The sequence below is a fragment of the Podarcis raffonei genome, chromosome 2 (genome assembly GCF_027172205.1).
Source record: "Podarcis raffonei isolate rPodRaf1 chromosome 2, rPodRaf1.pri, whole genome shotgun sequence".
Lineage (NCBI taxonomy): Eukaryota > Metazoa > Chordata > Lepidosauria > Squamata > Lacertidae > Podarcis > Podarcis raffonei.
In genome coordinates, this window is record NC_070603.1 from 124,454,177 (window position 1) to 124,474,770 (window position 20,594).

At 48.1% G+C, this 20,594-nt stretch overlaps 3 protein-coding genes across 3 annotated transcripts in view; 1 reads left to right on the forward strand and 2 right to left on the reverse strand.

The window, feature by feature from the left end:
• The window catches only part of LOC128409384 (zinc finger protein 470-like), a 420,794-nt gene extending 404,857 nt beyond the window's left edge, over window positions 1–15,937 (reverse strand). Inside the window, exon 1 of the mRNA XM_053379816.1 lies at window positions 14,631–15,937. The gene's annotated coding sequence lies outside the window, so the exon portion shown is untranslated. The remainder of the gene's footprint in view (window positions 1–14,630) is intronic.
• LOC128408872 (zinc finger protein 420-like) overlaps window positions 1–20,589 on the reverse strand; it is a 23,228-nt gene extending 2,639 nt beyond the window's left edge. Inside the window, exons 1-4 of the mRNA XM_053378890.1 lie at window positions 20,404–20,589; window positions 10,438–10,564; window positions 9,190–9,273; window positions 7,074–8,591 (exon numbers count right to left, since the gene is read on the reverse strand). Coding sequence (XP_053234865.1) covers window positions 7,074–8,591; window positions 9,190–9,273; window positions 10,438–10,564; window positions 20,404–20,589 — 1,915 coding nt within the window. The remainder of the gene's footprint in view (window positions 1–7,073; window positions 8,592–9,189; window positions 9,274–10,437; window positions 10,565–20,403) is intronic.
• The window catches only part of LOC128409480 (zinc finger protein 157-like), a 218,717-nt gene that overhangs the window by 44,628 nt on the left and 153,495 nt on the right, over window positions 1–20,594 (forward strand). The window lies entirely within an intron of this gene.

Sequence of the window (20,594 nt, forward strand, 5' to 3'; positions counted from 1 at the left end):
TGGGTTTCCCCAGCCACTCTGGGTGGCTTCCAACCAAATAAAAAACATAGCATTAAACATTAAAAACTTCCCTAAACAGGGCTGCCTTCAGATGACTTCTAAAAGTCAGATAATTGTTTATTTCCTTGACATCTGATGGGAGGGTGTTCAACTGGGCGGGTGCCACTACTGAGAAGGCCCTCTGTCTGGTTCCCTGTAACCTCACATCTTGCAGTGAGGGAGCGCTGACAGGCCAGTGTTTCCCAATTTTCTGTGCTTACACTGCATTTTAAAGATTTGCCTTGAGGGCGTCTTTAAACCTCTTTTGTTGTCCACCACTATATCAATTTCCATTCTTAAATTGGGAATAGAGTGGTTTCTTTGGAAGACAATAATCAGGCATCTGAACAACATGACCAGTCCAACGAAGTTGATGCTGAAGATTGTAGTTTATAGCAACGCTGTACTTTTGACATCTGAAGGCAGCCCTGTTTAGGGAAGTTTTTAATGTTTGATTCTATGTTTAATATTTTGTTGGGAGCCGCCCAGAGTGGCTGGGGAAATCTGGGCAGATGAGCAGAAAGTAAATAAATTATTATTATCATCAGCATCAGCATCATCCAATTGAAGAATAGACTTTGGAGAAGCACCAACTCAGGATGAAGAAGAAATGTTTGGATTTGATATCCCGCTTTATCACTACCCGAAGGAGTCTCAAAGCAGCTAACATTCTCCTTTTCCTTCCTCCCCCACAACAAACACTCTGTGAGGTGAGTGGGGCTGAGAGACTTCAAAGAAGTGTGACTAGCCCAAGGTCACCCAGCAGCTGCATGTGGAGGAGTGGAGACGCAACCCGGTTCACCAGATTACGAGTCTACCGCTCTTAACCACTACACCACACTGGATGAAAGGGAGAAACAAGCTAAGAGGAAAGTACGTTTGGCAAACCCTCACTGTAATTAAATCCTGCCCGGAAACCTATCTCCCCACTGTGGAAGGTTGTGTGGATCCAGAATTGGACTCCACAGTCACTTATGGACACACCGTTAAGACCCTGTTGATGGAAGCCTATCTTACTCAGCTACGAGGATTCGCCAAATAGGAAGACACGGCATGAATAAATGGCTCAAACAGGAGATTGACACCTTCAACGTCTAATAGCCAAGAGGAATAAAAATGTCCCCTTACCTAGAGAGGCCACCATCTCATAATTCTCCTCCATGACTTCCTTGTGCAGAGCTCTTTGGCCTGGATCCAGCAGAGCCCACTCCTCCTCCGTGAAAAACACAGCCACCTCCTCAAAGGTCAAGAGGGCCTGGAAGAAGAAGAAGAGGAAGAAGACAGAGCTTCTCTTAGATCCCCACCAACCCCACTCAACACAGAGAGAGGCTGGGTAGTCCCATCTGTGCCTCTTCCCTCCTCCCGTTGCTCTTTCCCTACCTGAGGAAGCTGCATGGCTCCTCTTTCCACTCCACCTCTGAGAAGAGGCCGTTCAGAGGGGGTCTCAGAGGCCATTGCGTTGCCAGTGGAAAGGACGGAGGAGGAGGAGGCGTAAACTGGGCCACTTCCAGGACTCTCTCAGCTGTTGCCACGATGCACTTCAATGCAGGGAGCAGGTCTTTATAACGAGAACAATGAAGAACTAATTGAATTTAAATACCGCCCTATACCTGGAGGTCTCAGGGTGGTTCACAGAAAGATGGATTTAATTAGGGCGGGATACATTTACACAGATAGCATACCTGTTAAAAATATCAATACTCATAAACTAATACTCATAAATTCTAATTACAAAGGCAGGGAACTGGAAGGATGTAATCCTTTCTACAGGAACTTTATAATACTATAAGCTGCCTCAGTCTTTAGGGGACATTCAGCTTCGGTTTGGAAAGTTCTAGGATCAAATCCAAAACTCTGAATGAAGCTTCGCAGAAAGCATTACAGTCATTCCTCCAAAAAGCCACCCAGGAAACCAGTTTCTGACCCTTTGATACATTTAGAATGAAGAAAATAAGGGAAACTCCTAAATTATGGGCAGAATTTGCAGTCAGAGGAAAGCCAACATCTGGAGGGCACCAGGGTGAAGAAGCTCCATCCAAGGGGAGAGGAAATATTTAGAGCACTCTATGCGCTAACATGGAGTGTAGTTTAGGGGACAGAAATAGGAAGTTCAGTGGCTTCTGGCCCCCTAGTCCTTCCTCTTGGGAACCTCTCTCTCTCTCTGTGTGTGTGTGTGCGCGCATGTAGCCTTTTATCTTCTCTACACTGTCAGGATGGACAGGATAATAATAATTTAATAATTTATAATAATAATTTATTATTTATACCCCACCCATCTGGCTGGATTTCCCCAGCCACTCTGGGCAGCTTCTCTTAGCATGAGAAATTGCAGTTTAGGGGACAGAGATATGAAGTTGAGTAGCTTATGGCCCCCTAGTCCTTCCTCTTAGGAACCTGTGTGTGTGTGTGTGTCCCCTTTTATCTTCCCTACACTGGGAGAAAGGACAGGAGGAGAAATAATCAGAGGGTCCAAACTGGGCACAGGGCATCCGTCCTGAGCAGGGGGGTGGGAGACAGGGTCTCCCTGGTGGAAGCCCAGCACCCAAACTGCAGGGTTGGGAACCTCAGACCCAGGGGCTGAATAGGCCCTCAAATCCTTTCTGTCTCTCTCTCTGGCCCTCAGGAATTTCCCCAGCACCACACCCTCTTTCCAACGCTTCCCAACTGCCTCCTGAGGTTTTTTTGTGGGGCTGGGAAAAATCCCTGGAAGGCAGGCAGCTCCTGGACAAAGCTCGGAGTCAGCCCCATAGCCCCACCAACTCTGTCCTCTGTCCCGCCCATCAATGGAAAGTGGCCCCTGGAAGGCTGCTCAGGAGCGAATGTGGCCCCCAGGCTGGAGAACGGTCTCCACCCCTGTTCCAAACACGGAACAGGCTGTCATCCTGGCCCACCTTGCAGGGTTCTGGTGTGAGCATTGCCCAGGTGGTGGGCTTTAGAACACCTATAGTGTTAGAAGACCCTCCTGGCAACCTGGAAGGGGACAAGGCCAGGCAGGAGTGAGGCTGGCAGCACCGGCAGAGAAAGTCCCTCAGCACCTCTGCGCTGGGCCAATCCTGCAAGACAGGCCAGATCTCCCACCCCTGGGAGCTTTGATTCTCCTTCCTGACAAAGTCCCAAGAGGATATCTGGAGAAGCCTCTTTTTGGAAAGATGCAGCATCCAAAACTCATCCCCCCCCCCGAAGTCCAGCTGGGGAGGAGGCATTTCTTTAATTCCTCCAATCCTTGCCTTGAAGATTTTTAAAGGGCTCCTCAGACCTTGATTAGATTTAAATCCTGTCATCCATGGCATTGTCATCCTTGACAATGTCCATCTGTCACCCCCCACCCAACTCAAAATCTCCCCCTCTCTCCCAATCCAGAGGCGACTCTGTTCTCCGATTGCCCTCCCGATCTCCGCTCCACTGAGGCAGGTGCTTCAGCAGCAGATTTGGGGGGGGGGGCAGGAGGAGGCAGCAGCAGTGAGAAGGGAGATGGAAGCTGTTAAACAGAGAGGAGCATCACTAGGTGGGATGGGGCTGCCCCCCCCCTTTGAACGGAGGACGGACTGCTGAGTCAACATGCACAGGGTGGGGCTGCGAATCCCTTTGTAATTAAGTTGCACTGGGGGGGCACCCTTTTCTGGTTCGTCTCAAGTGTCTTCGCCCCTCTCCCCTCCCCCCCCCACCATGGGAGCCTGGCTTGATCTCTGCACTTCAAAAAGGGTCTTGCAATGCAAACCCTGTTGGGGGAGGGGGATCCCACTTTACAACAGGATGACCTGCATCCAGCCCCCCCCCGATTCCCACAGGGAAAGAGCGGAGCCCCTCCCAGCTTTCCTTTCTCTCCCCCCCCCCTCAATCCTCCCGCCTCCTTTCCCAGCTGCCCTCTTTGTAGATTCAGGGAGAGGCAAAGCAAATCCTTCTCCCACCCCCCTCTCCAAATAACCCTCAAATATGCGGCACCTCTTTCTCCTCGTCTCCAAGTCCGCTTCTCTTCCGGGAATGAGGATGGAGACCCCTCCCCTCAAAATAGCCTCTCCCCCTCCAAAAAATTTTCCTGCCTCTCTAGGAAGCGGAGCTCATTGACCCAGAGGGAGGGGGAGGGGCAGGAGATCCACCTCCCCCTCCTTGCAAAACAGAAATTCCCTTCCCTGCTGGCAAGCTCTATATCAGGGGTAGGAAAACTTTTTCAGCAGGGGTCTGGTCCACTGTCCCTCAGACCTTGTGAGGCACCGGACTATTTTTTTGGGGGGGGAATGAACGAATTCCTATGCCCCACAAAAACCCAGAGATGCATTTTAAATAAGACCACACATTCTACTTATGCAAAAACACGCTGATTCCCAGACCGTCCATGGGCTAGATTTAGAAGGCGATTGGGCCGAATCCGGCCCCAGGGCCTTAGTTTGCCTACCCATGCTCTATATTCCCATTCATTTAGGGAGAAATTCATGGATTCCCGGCAGCGAACAGGACCCTTGACCGCAGGACCAAAGCCAAACCCCCAAAGATGACCAAGATGGGACATTTCTCTCCAGGGAGGGTCACCCCCTAGCTTCCTGGATATTGCTCATGGTCATTCAATGAAAGCCCAGGGGTGCATTTTGAGGGGTGGTTGCTGTGGTATGCGGAAGGACCAGAGGAGAGCCAACTTTGACGCTGGAGAACACAACAAAGGCAGAACAAAACAAAATGCACATCTCAATTACAGTGGTACCTCGGGTTACATACGCTTCAGGTTACAGATTCCGCTAACCCAGAAATAGTACCTTGGGTTAAGAACTTTGCTTCAGGATGAGAACAGAAATTGCGATGCGGCGGCAGCAGGAGGCCCCATTAGCTAAAGTGGTACCTCAATTTAAGAACGGTTTCAGGTTAAGAACAGACCTCTAGAATGAATTAAGTTCTTAACCCGAGGTACCACTGTATTATGGGACCTTCCTGCCAAGGGCAAAGCATAGACCCTCACTGTTAACGGAGGAATCCAAGGGCTCCCTTGGACAAAAAACCCAACCAGGACAATTTGGAGCAAAACAGCAGCCTGTAGGCTTGGCCTTTATTGGAAACTGTTGCGACAGGACTCCCACCCAGAACAAAATGAAGCAAGATGGCAGTCCAGAACAAAAGAAGACCCCAACTTGTATTAGTTACTAATTCCCCAAACTACACCCCTAAAACTACATCACAAGTACATCATTGATACATCACAAAAAGGAGGGGTTGAGGGAGGAGTTGTGGTGGTAACCTGAGTGTCCTGTCACCTGGCTGGTTCCCCCTTTCCCCCTCCCCATGAGTACTTTCCAGGTGACAAAGGGGAGTTTGCAGTTTCCTGCCCCCGGAAGGAAGAGCTGATCATTGTCCTTTGTTCCAGTCCGTGCTGAATCCACTCCTATATGCAAGTTCTTTGTGACCTTGATGGTCTTCTGTCTAGGACCATCAGGGTTGGCATAGCAACTGGGCAGGGCTCCTGTGTACGTGCTGGTATGCTCAAGGGATTACGGCTGCTCTGTATCAAACCTTCCCCGTTTTGTAGTCCTTTCTTCATTGAGTAAAATAAAAGTGGAACGGTGCAGATCCGATGTATGGTTGATTTTCTATGAATTTATAACAGAAGTGTAGCATATTTCGTGTGTGTGTCGAGTTTGTACAAACTGAATCATTGGGGGGTGGGTTTTCCTGCGACACTCCCAAAGTTCCAGAATACCATAAGTAGTTTACTAAAAGAATGCAAGATGTACTATTACAGTACTGCTCTCCCACATGTGCAGGGCCTTATCTGACTCAGGTCTTCCTTTCTCTTTTTTTTTTTTTAAATTTTTTATTGGTTTTTTCCACACATAATATAAGACAATACAACACAATACAAGACAAACAAACATACAAACACGTATAATTTCTTGACCTTTCATTTCTTAAGCCTTCTTTTGGCGACTTCCCCATACCTCCCCTTTCTGCATCCCTGTTGACAATCTTTTCAGCATCCCCTAATATCAATATAATACTTTCTTTACATCTTATTTCTCATATCAACAGGTTCTTCCTTTCTCTCCCTTAACAAGGTGGTACTTCCTGTGAGTTACACACCCCTTTGACAACCCTTTTCCTGAGGTACTCCAAGCAACAGACCCAAGGCATCTCCACACCCCTCTTAACTGGTTTGGGACACTTCCCTTTTTCTAGAAGAATCTCTCCCCTCCTGACTGGAATGAGACCTAAGTAGACTGTCTCTTTCCAGCTTCTACTTCTCCTGGCTCAGCCTCCCAGTTAATTCCTGGCCTGTTACTCTTACAGCACACGAAACACTGTCTTTCACCCTAAGCTCAGAGACTTCTTTCTCTAGCTTGTGATATATTCCTCAGAGTCGATGTTTCTACCCAGAACCAACTCTCTCCTCATTCCCTATCCCCAACCTGAAACCTGTCTCTCCAAAACCTGTCCTTTTCAACTCCCTCTCCTGGAACCCCGGCCAATCAGAAGCAGTCATTCGTTAACCATTTGTTGGCAGGGAAAAAGAAAACACTTGGTGAGCCCACCTGCCCAGCAAAACGAACTTTCCGTCACACTCCACTTTTCACAACTCTCCATTCCCAACTCTCTCTGCCAAAGACCAAATATCAACGGACTCTCAGCACATGTTCACTCACAATGAGCATTCCAGAATCACATTCTGCACATCCCTAACGGTACATTATAGCTTTCATCATACTATTATGAGACATTTTATTTGCTTTAATACATGTATGTACAACTTTCCATACAAACACCAGAACATCAAATATACTCCATGCATTTACAATTTATTGTTCCCTATGAGTTTGTCGATATGAGGTACAAAGTGAACTCTGTGGGGAAAACGTGGCATACTCCGTAAAACTAAATGGGTTCTCCCCCGTGACTGTCAGCAGGTGTTATTTAAGAACTCCATTGTAATTGAAACACGTTTCACACGCCTTTCATTTAAGCAATTGCTTCTCTGTGAGATTTTTGATGTTTTCTAAGAGATCCACTCTGACTGAAACCCTTCCCACACTCCATACATTTATATGGTTTCTCACCTGTGTGAGTTCGTTGATGTCTACTAAGGTGTGAACTCTGAATGAAGCTCTTTCCACATTCCATACATCTAAATGGTTTCTCCCCTGTGTGAATTCGTTGATGTACTGTAAGTTTTATACAATCACCGAAACCCTTCCCACAATCCTTACAATTAAATGGTTTCTCCCTGGTGTGACTTTGATGGTGCACATTGAGTTGCCAACTATACATGAAGCACTTTCCACACTCCATACATTTATATGGTTTCTCACCTGTGTGAGTTTGTTGATGTCTACTAAGGTGTGAATGCTGAATGAAGCTCTTTCCACACTCCATACATCTAAATGGTTTCTCCCCTGTGTGAATTCGTTGATGTCTAGCAAGAGATCCATTCTCAGTGAAGCTCATTCCGCAATCCAGACATTTAAATGGTTTTTCCCCTGTGTGAATACGTTGATGTATAGTAAAATTTCCATTTGTACTGAAGCTCTTTCCGCACTCCAGACATTTAAAAGGTTTCTCCCCTGTGTGAATACGTTGATGTATAGTAAGGTATGGACCATGACTGAAGCTCTTCCCACAATCCATACATTTAAATGGTTTCTCCCCAGTGTGACTTCGTTGATGTAAGGTAAGGTTTCGCTTTTCACTGAAGCTCTTCCCACATTCCATACATTTAAATGGTTTCTCCCCGGTGTGAATTCGTTGATGTACAGTAAGTCTTTCATTTAAACTGAAGCTCTTTCCGCACTCCAAACATTTAAATGGTTTCTCCCCTGTGTGAATTCGTTGATGTCTAGTAAATTTTCCATTATTGCTGAAGCTCTTTCCACACTCCAAACATTTAAATGGTTTCTCCCCGCTGTGAATTCGTTGATGTACAGTAAGTCTATCATTTAAACTGAAGCTCTTTCCGCACTCCAAACATTTAAATGGTTTCTCCCCTGTGTGAATTCGTTGATGTCTAGTAAAATTTCCATTATTACTGAAGCTCTTTCCACACTCCAAACATTTAAATGGTTTCTCCCCTGTGTGAGTTTGTAGATGTATTGTAAGTTTTCTACCTTCACTGAAACCCTTCCCACAATCCTTGCATCTAAATGGTTTCTCCCCAGTGTGAATTCGTTGATATACAGTAAGTATTTCCCTATCCCTAAAGCTCTTTCCACACTCCATACGTTTAAAAGGTTTCTCCTGTGTGTGAGTTCGTAGATGTACAGTAAGGTGTGAACACTGTCTGAAGCTCTTTCCACACTTTATACATTTATATGGTTTTTCCCCTGTGTGAGTCCGTTGATGAATTCTAAGGCTGCTACTATAAGCGAAACTTTTCCCACACTCCATACATTTAAATGGTTTATCCCCTGTGTGAATTCGTTGATGTCTAGTAAAGTTTCCATTTTTACTGAAGCTCTTTCCATTCTCCATACATTTAAAGGGTTTCTCCTCTGTGTTTTGTATATGTGTGCTAAGGTGTTCACTCAAACTGAAGCACTTCACAGATGGCCCCTCAAAATTCTGATTGCCTCCTCCATCACCTGGTTTAAAGTGGGAGATAAGAAAATATTGTTAGGTCTTCAAGGAAGAGAACCAGAGGACTTAACACACAGCAAGACCAACCAGCACCTTCTCTTATTTTAACACTTCCAGCATCCCTCCCTCTCCTATGTACTAAAGTTTCAGGAAAGGGAAGGAAATCTGAAAATAGCCTGAAGAACCCTTAGTATCCAGTTCTACCTTCAACTCCCATGTAACACTGAGCACCAAGAGAACCTTTTGTGCTGAGGCGAGGCATCTATGGCCCTCCAGTTGTGGTTGGACTCTAAGTACCCTCAACCCAAGGAAAGATGGCCAACGACCAGGGATGATGGGAGTTGTAGTGCAGCAACCTCTGGAGGGACACATCTTCCCCCTCCTGTGAAAATGCTATGCCTCTGTATTCAGTTTTCTCTTTCCTCCATGATCTGTAATATCTTGCTGATACATTCCAACCAGCTGTACACATCACCTACACCTGCACCAGGATGCTGGAAAAGATGGGCCCTCGTTCTGATCCAAAAGGGCTCTTTTTGTATTCCTACACACTGAAAGGAGACAGACAAAGGTACAGCCTCACAGCAAAGTGGAAGTATGTACCTCTCAATTGGTCCAGGACAACATCCCTGTATTTTTCTGTTCCAAGCGACAAGATGAGCTCAGACCTGAGTGTCAGAGTCTCTGCTATGTGGAATAAGAAAATCAGAAGAGCTGTTTATGTCATATGTGACTGTAAAAATATTCAAAAATATTAATCTTGTGAAACAAAGACAGCAAAGTATCTGGTGGCCCATTAAAAGTTGATAAACGACACTGACCAGCAAACCTCATGCCACCATTATTACCCTGTGAGCCTCTTTGTAGTTTTTACATAGGTTTTGCGCGGAAATTCATACCACAATATCAGCTTACGAAGAGTTACCTACTGACAAAAGTACAGTGTTGCTATAAACTACAATCTTCAACATCAACGTCATTGGACTGGTCATGTTGTTCGGATGCCTGATTATTGCCTTCAAAAGAAACCACTCTATTCCCAATTTAAGAATGGAAAGAGAAATAACGGAGGACAACAAAAGAGGTTTCAAGACGCTCTCAAAGGAAATTTTAAAAAATGCAGTATAATCTCATAAAATTGGGAAACATTGGCCTGCGAGCGCTCCCATTGGAGAATAAAGGTAAAGGTAAAGGGAAGCCTGACCATTAGGTCCAGTCGTGGCTGACTCTGGGGCTGCGGCGCACATCTCGCTTTCTTGGCTGAGGGAGCCGGCGTACAGCTTCCGGGTCATGTGACCAGCATGACTAAGCCGCTTCTGGCGAATCAGAGCAGCACACGGAAACGCCGTTTACCTTCCCGCCGGAGCGGTACCTGTTTATCTACTTGCACTTTGACGTCCTTTTGAACTGCTAGGTTGGCAGGAGCAGGGACCGAACAACGGGAGCTCACCCCGTTGAGGGGATTCGAACCGCCGACTGTCTGATCGGCAAGTCCTAGGCTCGGTGGTTTAACCCACAGCGCCACCCACCCTTTACCAAAGGTGTAATGGACTTTGAAGAAACACAAACTCAGGCCAAAAGGGAGAAACAAGCTAAGAGAAAAGCATGTTTGGCAAACTCTTGCAGTGATTAATTCCTGACCAGAAACCTGTGTCCCCACTGCGGAATGATGTGCGGATCCAGAATTGGACTCACTTACAGACACACCATTAAGATCATGTTCATGGAAGACAATCTTACTCGGCTATGAGTGGTCACCAAAGAGGAAGACATGACATGAACAAATGGTTTAAACAGGAGATTCACACCTTCAACGTCTAACAGCCAGGAGGAATAAAAACCTGCCCTTACCTAGAGAGGCCACCATCTCATAATTCTCCTCCATGACTTCCTTGTGCAGAGCTCTTTGGCCTGGATCCAGCAGAGCCCACTCCTCCTCCGTAAAAAAGACAGCAACATCCTCAAAGGTCACCAGAGCCTGGAAGAAGAGGAAGAAAACAGAGCTTCTCTTAGATCCCCATCATCCCCAGTAAACACAGAGGGAGGCTGGGTGGTCCCATCTGTGCCTCTTCCCTCCTCCCTGCTCCCATTGCACTTTCCCTACCTGAGGAAGCTGCTTGGCTCCTCTTTCCACTCCACCTCTGAGAAGAGACCATTCAGAGAGCCAGTGTGGTGTAGTGGTTAAGAGCGGTGGACTCGTACTCTGGTGAACTGGGTTTGCATCTCCGCTCCTCCACATGCAGCTGCTGGATGACCTTGGGCTAGTCATACTTCTCTGAAGTCTCTCAGCCCCACTCACCTCACAGAGTGTTTGTTGTGGGGGAGGAAGGGAAAGGAGAATGTGAGCCGCTTTGAGACTCCTTAAAGGGAGTGAAAGGCGGGATATCAAATCCAAACTCTTCCTCTTCTTCTTCTTCTTCAGAGGGGGTCTCAGAGGCCATTGCGCTGCCAGTGGAAAGGACGGAGAAGGAGGAGGCATAAACTGGGCCACTTCTGGGACTCTCTCAGCTGTTGCCAAGATGCACTTCAATGCAGGGAGCGGCTCTTTAAGGAGAACAATGCAGAAATTACTATTATTATTGATTTAATCTATATACCGCCCTATTCCAGGAGGTCTATGGGCAGTTCACAGAAAAGCGAATTTTTTTAGGGAGACATTCATAATAAAACAACAACAACAACAACAACAACAACAACAACAACAACAACAAATTATTTGTACCCCGCCCATCTGGCTGGGTTTCCCCAGCCACTCTGGGCGGCTTCCACAGAGACCAAAAATACACTAAAATGTCACATATTAAAAACTTCCCTGAACAGGGCTGCCTTAAGATGTCTTCTGAATGTCAGGTAGTTGTTTATCGCTTTGACATCTGATGGGAGGGCGTTCCATAGAGCGGGCGCCACTACCAAGAAGGCCCTCTGCCTGGTTCCCTGTAACTTTGCTTTTTGCAGGGAGGGAACCGCCAGGAGGCACTCGCCACTGGACCTCAGTGTCCGGGCAGAATGATGGGGGTGGAGATGCTCCTTCAGGTATACTGGGCCGAGGCTGTTTAGGGGTTTAAAGGTCAACACCAACACTTTGAATTGTGCTCGGAAACGTACTGGGAGCCAATGTAGGTCTTTCAAGACCAGTGTTATGTGGTCTCGGCGGCCGCCCCCAGTCACCAGTCTAGCTGTCGCATTCTGGATTAGTTGTAGTTTCCAGGTCACCTTCAAAGGTAGCCCCATGTAGAGCGCATTGCAGTAGTCCAAGTGGGAGATAACTAGAGCATGCACCACTCTGGAGAGACAGTCCACGAGCAGGTAGGGTCTCAGCCTGCGTACCAGGTGGAGTTGGTAGATAGCTGCCCTGGATACAGAATTGACCTGCACCTCCATGGACAGCTGTGAGTCCAAAATGACTCCCAGGCTGTGCACCTGGTCCTTCAGGGGCACAGTTACCCCATGCAGGACCAGGGAGTCCTCCACACCAGCCCGCCCCCTGTCCCCCAAAAACAGTACTTCTGTCTTGTCAGGATTCAACCTCAATCCATTAGCCGCCATCCATCCTCCAACCGCCTCCAGGCACTCACACAGGACCTTCACCGCCTTCACTGGTTCTGATTTGAAAGAGAGGTAGAGCTGGGTGTCATCTGCATATTGATGGACACCCAGTCCAAACCCCCTGATGATCTCTCCCAGCGGCTTCATATAGATGTTAAAAAGCATGGGGGAGAGGACGGAACCCTGAGGCACCCCACAAGTGAGGACCCAGGGGTCTGAACACTCATCCCCCACCACCACTTTCTGAACACGGCCCAGGAGGAAGGAGCGAAACCACTGTATAACAGTGCCCCCAGCTTCCAGCCCCTTTAGACGGTCCAGAAGGATGTTATGGTCGATGGTGTCAAAGGCCGCTGAGAGATCCAGCAGAACTAGGAAACAGCTCTCACCTTTGTCCCTAGCTCGCCGGAGATCATCAACCAGCGCGACCAAGGCAGTTTTAGTCCCATGGTGAGGCCTGAATCCCGATTGGAAGGGATCCAAATGGTCCGCATCCTCCAGGCATGCCTGGAGTTGTTCAGCAACCACCCGCTCAATCACTTTGCCCAAGAATGGAAGATTTGAGACTGGGCGATAGTTGGCCATACTGGCTGGGTCTAAAGATGTTTTTATAAGAAGCGGTTTAATGACCGCCTCTTTCAGCAGATCTGGGAACGTTCCCTCACAGAGGGAAGCATTCACCACCCCACAAAGCCCATCGCCCACTCCTTCCCGGCTTGCTTTTATTAGCCAGGATGGGCAAGGATCAAGGAGACAGGTGGTTGGTTTCATGTGTCCAAGCAGCCTGTCCACATCCTCAGGGGTAATGAATTGAAACTGATTCCATGCAACTTAACCAGAGAAGGCTCTAGCACTCTCCGGCCCCAGCCCTGCTCCCATGGTGGTGTCTAGTTCCTTCCGAATATGCAGATTTTATCTGCAAAAAACTTTGCAAAATCGTTGCAGATCTTGGGTTCTTTACAAGGCCCCAGTGGTAAAGGTGGTTCCGTTAAATTGTGGACCACCTGAAAGAGTCTCCTGCTACTATTTTCTGCAGATGCAACAGAAGCGGTGAAGAAAGTCTTCTTCGCCGTCGCTATCGCCACTTGGTAGGCTCAACGTTGAGCTCTAACCTGTGTCCGGTCAGATTTGGAATGAGTTTTCTGGCACCGATGCTCTAGCCATCTCAGCGATTGTTTCATCGCCCTCAGCTCCAAAGAAAACCACGGGGCTGTCTGGGCTCCATGCAATTGGATAGGGCGCTTCGGAGCCAGACAGTCAATAGCCCTGGTTAACTTCGCATTGCAGTGGGCCACCAGGGAATCATCAACATGGGATAAAGCATCCCCTACCACTCTCTGGAAACCATTTGGACCCATTAAGTGGCGGGGGCGGACCATCCAAATTGGTCCCACCACCCTGCAGAGGGGAAGGGTCGCGGAGAAGTCCAGTTGCACCAGGAGGTGATCTGACCATGGCACTTCTTTTGTTTCACTTTTACTTAGTGTCAGATCACCCACGTCACTAGAGGTGAACACCAGGTCTAAGGCATGTCCATGACTATGAGTTGGGCCAGACTTATTCAGGGACAGCCCCATGGAGGCCATGCTTTCCACAAAGTCCAGAGCGGCCCCTTGTAAGGTCATGTTGGCATGGATGTTAAAATCCCCTAGGACAACCAAACTAGGTGTCTCCAGGAGAACATCCGCCATGACCTGAAGCAGCTCAGACAGGGAATCCTTGGTGCAGTGGGGAGGTCGGTACACCAAAAGGAATCCTGTACTGCCCCTATTGCCCAACTTCCAGAACATGCACTCAGAGAACTGGGTCTTCCCAGTAGGACGCCTGATGCAAGCTAATGACTTCCTAAAAATCAATGCAACCCCCCCCACATGACCTGGGTTGCTGTGCGTAAGAGAAACCCGGTGGGCAAGCAGCGGCAAGGACAGGCCCATCTGCTTCATCCAACCAGGTCTCTGTCACACATGCCAAGTCAAGTCCTCCATCCACAATCAAGTCGTGGATGGCAGTGGTTTTATTCATCATTGACCTGGCATTACACAGCAACACCTTCAGGTCATGTGGGTTTCGCCTGTTGATTCCAGTATCCATCCGGTCAGGACCAGACCTGGAGGCAGGGATAGTCCTCAAACAACGACTAAACCTGCCTCCTCGGTAATGACACGGTCTGGTCTTAGCGTAACTCCTCCTCCTGCCCATGATCACCAAGATAGGATGTCCCAGTGCTCCCCCCCCCCCCCCGTGGAACTTGTCCAAGCCATTGTGTTGGCTGGGGCCCCACTCCCAGGCAGCCCTGATCCCGCCCTTTAAAAACAAAACACAAACTATACACAACCCATAAAACAACAAAAAACAAAAACAGAACAATTATAGTAAAATTAATCCCCAACCAAATATCCATTCCACCCACCCCCAACAAAGGAAAAAAGGATAAAAAGAAATAAAAATTTAAAATGCCACCGACTGCTTGAGGACATTTTAAAACACAGATAGCATACCTTTTACAAATTATAAATATTGTAGCCTTATTAGACTTCACCGACTGGTGGGGTTTGTGTTGCTCCCGGGAGGGAGGGAGGAAATCAAATGACACCGAGGTTGATTCAGAGAAAGAGTTTATTCTGCTCTCCGGATAGTAGAAGGCACTTGCGTGGTCAGTCCACAGCAAGTCCAAAGAAATAAGACATTTCATGCAGTAAATATATCCTCCAGGCACCCTGCCCCCCCTTCCGCAGGAATCCAGCCACTGGATATCACAGATGTTCCTGCTCCAGTACTCTTAACCATAAAAGGGTTTTCCTCTTCCTGTTCCTAATCTCTTATTTCGGAGCAAGAGGTCACCAACTCCTGGCGCCATTCCCGGACTAAGTCTGTGCGTCAGAGTGTGTCAGGACGTAAGATAAGATAGACACTGGAACAGCCAAGGCTGCCACAGACTGATAAAGGAGAGCGCTTTGAGCACTTGTTTATACAGCTGGGTTTTGGCTGAAGAGCTCAAGTTAGAGCATTTTAGAAATGCTCCCTTGGAGGAGGAAAAATGGGGATTTTGGGTTAGTTTCAAACTGACTGCACATAAACCCATTCATTCAATATCAATACTCATAAACTAATGCTCATAAATTCTAATTACAAAGGCAGGGAACTGGATGTAATTCTTTCTACAGGAACTTTATAATAGTAAGTTGCCTCAGTCTTTAGGGGTTTGTAAAGTTCTAGGATCAAATCCCAAACTCTTAATGAAGCTTTGCAGAAAGCACTACAGTCCCAAGAGGATATCTGGAGAAGCCTCTTTTTGGAAAGAAGGAGCATCAAAAACTTATCCCTCCCCTCCTCTTTCCCCCAAGTCCAGCTGGGGAGGGGGCGTTTCTTTAATTCCTCCAGTCTTTGCCATGAACATATTTAAAGGGCTCCTGAGACCTTGATCACTTTCAAATCCTGCCATCCATGGGCCCATTTCCCTTGCCAAGCAGGAGGGAAACTGACAAGGTGCTTTTTCATGCTTCAGGAAATGGAAAATGCGCCTCTTCCCTCCAGTTTTGGGGCACAAAAGCAGCACAGCAACCCCCCCAAAAAAACATGGGAAACCCAACAAGGCTCTTTCTTTTGTGCCAAAGCAACCTCAGCCTGTTAGACTAGGATTTCTGAAAGGGGAGCTGGGGGTCTGCCCCCTTCCTTCTCACATCAGCCTCTTTCTTACTCAGGAAGCTCCGGAGGCCGATTTCCCTTGACATTGTCCATCTCTCACCCCCCACCCAGTTCGAAATCTCCCCCCTCTCTCCCAATCCGGAGGCGACTCTGTTCTCCAGCTGCTTCCCCTGCACCAAGTTAGACTCCCTCCCACCCTCCATATCTCCCCCCGCCCCATACAGGGATGCCAACTTGAATAAAATCGTGGGGGCAGCTCTTCCAAACATCTTATGGGGAGGGGGAGAAGACCCCTCGGGCCCCTGAGTTGGCTCCTATCCTTTCATAATCCCCACTGAGGCAGGGGGCGGCAGTTCAGGGTTCTGGGGTTCATCCTGCAATGCAAACCTTGTTTCGGGGAGAGGATCCCACCCCCGCAGCCACTTGCAGAGGGAAAGGGGGAGCCCTTCCTTGCTTTCATCCCCCCCCCCCCCCGTGCCCTGTTTGTAGGTTCAGGGAGAGGGAAAGCAAATTCTTCTCCCTCCCTGCACCCCAAATCACCCCCCTCCCGAAATGTTGCACCTTTTCCCTCCTCCTTTGCAGGTCTCCTTCTCTTCCCTCGACGGTGGAATTTGCTGCCAAGGAGTGTGGTGGAGTCTCCTTCTTTGGAGGTCTTTAAGCAGAGGCTTGACAACCATATGTCAGGAGTGCTCTGATGGTGTTTCCTGCTTGGCAGGGGGTTGGACTCGATGGCCCTTGTGGTCTCTTCCAACTCTATCATTCTATGATTCTTCCGGAGACGTGCATGGAGACCCCACCCCTCCAACATTGCCTCTACCCCCCCCCGCCCTGCTCCGTCACTTCCTGCCTCTCTAGGAAGCGAGTTCATTGACCGAGGGGGACGGGGGTGGGGCAGGAGATTGCCCCCTCCCTGCAAGCAGAGACCTAGAAATATAGTGGGAAGGGCCCCCCCCCCATGGAGCCCAATGTCCCTCAGCCTTTTTCCGACCATGGCCCCCTCCCGACCTGTGCTCCCCGCCCCCTGTCCTGCCAGTAGAAAAGCAGCTATTTAAATCTTTTGCTTGTACATAGTGCATGTTTCCTTTATAGTTTTTATTTAGAAATCCACTGTGTTACCAGAAATTGGAGAGGCCCCCCCACTATGAGGCAAAGAGTCTCTGCCGACCAGATCAGAGAGGGAACTGCTGCTGCTGCTGCTATTAATAATTCACAATGGTCTCCTCCCCACAGTGAAGGGAGAGGGAAGGGTTAACCTCACTCTGTATTGAGACCCAAAGTTAACAGTTGCTCCAGTTATGGCTAAACAGTTGCTTCAGTGAGTAGATACATAAGGAAGTCAGCCATACAAGGTAGAATCATAGAATCATAGAGTTGGAAGAGACCACAAGGGCCATCGAGTCCAACCCCCTGCCAAGCAGGAAACACCATCAGAGCACTCCTGACATATGGTTGTCAAGCCTCTGCTTAAAGACCTCCAAAGAAGGAGACTCCACCACACTCCTTGGCAGCAAATTCCACTGTCGAACAGCTCTTACTGTCAGGAAGTTCTTCCTAATGTTTAGGTGGAATCTTCTTTCTTGTAGTTTGGAACCATTGCTCCGTGTCCGCTTCTCTGGAGCAGCAGAAAACAACCTTTCTCCCTCCTCTATGTGACATCCTTTTATATATTTGAACATGGCTATCATATCACCTCTTAGCCTCCTCTTCTCCAGGCTAAACATGCCCAGCTCCCTTAGCCGTTCCTCATAAGGCATCGTTTCCAGGCCTTTGACCATTTTGGTTGCCCTCCTCTGGACACTGCCCTCCTCAGTGTCCTTCTTGAACTGTGGTGCCCAGAACTGGACACAGTACTCCAGGTGAGGTCTGACCAGAGCAGAATACAGTGGCACTATTACTTCCCTTGATCTAGATGCTATACTCCTATTGATGCAGCCCAGAATTGCATTGGCTTTTTTAGCTGCCGCATCACACTGTTGGCTCATGTCTAGTTTGTGGTCAACCAAGACTCCTAGATCCTTTTCACATGTAGTGCTCTCAAGCCAGGTGTCACCCATCTTGTATTTGTGCCTCTCATTTTTTTTGCCCAAGTGCAGTACTTTACATTTCTCCCTGTTAAAATTCATCTTGTTTGTTTTGGCCCAGTTCTCTAATCTGTCAAGGTCGTTTTGAAGTGTGATCCTGTCCTCTGGGGTGTTAGCCACCCCTCCCAGTTTGGTGTCATCTGCAAATTTGATCAGGATGCCCTTGAGTCATGAAGGTGAAGCTGCCTGTTGAATGAAGGAAGTGAGGGTTTAGCCCTGTCACAATATAGATTGCTTAAGCAGCTTTGGCTTGTGACACAGGTCGCGTAGACAATAGGAGAAGCCACGTAGGCACAAGAAAAGGCTTACCAAATAAGGCAAGGAAATGCGTGGGGAGGCGAGGGGGAGCTTAGCTAGCCATATAAGGTAAAACTGTATCTCTGCCAGCTGATTGGGGAAACGAGCAAGTGCAGCCAGGGTATAAGAATGCTTGCTGAATACACTGGGGCGCGGCCAGTCTTTGGAAGCTATTCCGCTGGCTGCCTCTGCGCAGATCTCAAATAAACCTTTTTCTCTGTGAAACCACACCCTGGTGTTCCTTGACTCCTTCACGCTCCCGAGGTGGGTACGGGCAAATGGATCCTGACTCATAGGAAAAGGCTTCAACAGCAGAGAGGCGAAAGGGGGGTGGGAGGTGGGGGGGGGCTCTGGGTGCAATGATAAAGAGGTGAGGGGTGTAAAGTTGCACAATATTCAACCACCAGAAGGAAGGGGAGGAAAGGAAAGGATTTGGTTGGGCGGGGGGGGGGGATGAGATGAAGACATGAAAAGTCTCCCCTCCCCACAGCTTACCTCTGGGGATCAGCAGTGTTGGGCAGGTGGATCCAAGGAATCCAGCTGTAAGGGGGGGTGTCTCCCCCTCCTCTAAACATTTGCATTTCAAGATCCTCTTTGAAGCAAGGAAATCAACCCAGCCTCACATTGGGTGGGAGAAAGCAGGGCAAGATATTTTGCTACAGGAGAGTGTTACGGAAGGGGGGGCATGTCTTCTTCACCTTCTTCTTCACTACAATATATCCATTTATTCCCAATTGTCAATGTCAAAAGGGACTAAAATCTATAAAATCCATAGAAAATCAACGTGCCAATTTGCTCAATTTCTCTAGGACTCCATGACACCTCCCCTGTCCTCCATAATCCCTCAAGTAAGGTGCTCTGCCAAGCCTTTCCTCCTAGCAATGCCAGGTGGCAGACTATGCATACATGGACCATTGTCTTCTCGTCACCTGCACTCAGGAAGCGCTTATCTGCGCATATCTCCAGCTCTGCATATTCCCCCCTCCCTCCTCCATATGTTAATCCGGTGTAACCCAACCTCTCCTTAATGTATTCATGATGTAACTGGGATGTATTTTGCACTGTATTCTGGGACATGGAGGGAGTTTCAAAAGTTCATGTCACCCCTTTCTCGCTGTTCAATCTCGTCTTGAACCTGTTGCGCAATAAACTTGGATCTTCTGCAGTTTGCTCCTGTCCGGCTGAGCTCATTTTCTTCCACAGGGACCCGCGGACTTAGTCCGACGAGCTGGGTGGCAGAGTAGCCCCGCACCCAGATTTTAGCCGTAACAAGAGGGACCAGAAAAGGCCTCTTTCCTGTTGTTTAATGTACACAGAAATGGGGGCGGGGAATGACCCTCTATAATGTGCCTGCATGTGTACAGTGAGGCATGACTGGAAATTTCCTTTGGAGCAGAAAAGAGCCTAAGTGGGGCTGTATTTCGGCTGGCTTGGTCACATGAGAAGGGGAAAAAACTATTACAGTGGTACCTCAGGTTACATACGCTTCAGGTTACAGACTCTGCTAACCCAGAAATAGTACCTCAGGTTAAGAACTTTGCTTCGGGATGAGAACAGAAATCGTGCTCCAGCGGCACAGGTTAAGAACAGTTTCAGGTTAAGAACAGACCTCCAGAACAAATTACGTACTTAACCCGAGGTACCACTGTACAGGCTGTTGTTGTAAAAGGTTTGGGTTGGCTTTACAGCTATAACAGAAAGGTCTGCTATGGGTCAACAGGAAAGCAAAGCAAGGCAGGCTGGTCTTCATTGCATCTGTTGCAAGCAGAGTCTTTCTGCTCCTTGCAAGGAGGACAGGAGCCCTTTTAAAACTTCAGACGTGGTAACTGAGAGACCACCCAAAATCATTACAAATATGGGTTGTCCCCAAAACCAGAGCATGCACAAAGTTCATGTCTGTCAGTGAGGACAAACCTGACCTCAATGGACCAAAGATCTGACAGCACTAGAAAGCATCTTCCTGTGCACTGGGGCCGCTGTTGTGTGCCTTTTAGGAAAAGGTTGGACTTGGGAAGCCCATCAAAGCGTCTTAATCACAAGTCAAGGTGCTGCAGTGGCTCCTGTGTTGCACCTGGGAGACCTGTGTTCAGATCCTGTCACTGGGAGACCTCGAGCCAGTCCCTGCATCTCAGCCCAGCCCACCTCACAGGATGGATGTTGAGAGGATGAAAAAGGAGGTGGAGAACCAAACAGAACGCCTCACACTCCATCTGTGTCTAAACAAAGACATCACCAAAAATATATATACTTTTGGCACAATCTGGTCTCGCTTGAATGAAGAAGGGCAGAATACTTTAATGCCACCACCACCATCATCATCATCATCATCTTCATCATCACAGAGGTATTTGTGGAGGGTATATAATGACTGGAAATGTCTAGCCAAGCAGATGGGTAGTTGGGTTCCTATTGAGGGTACTGGGGGAGCCAACATGACCG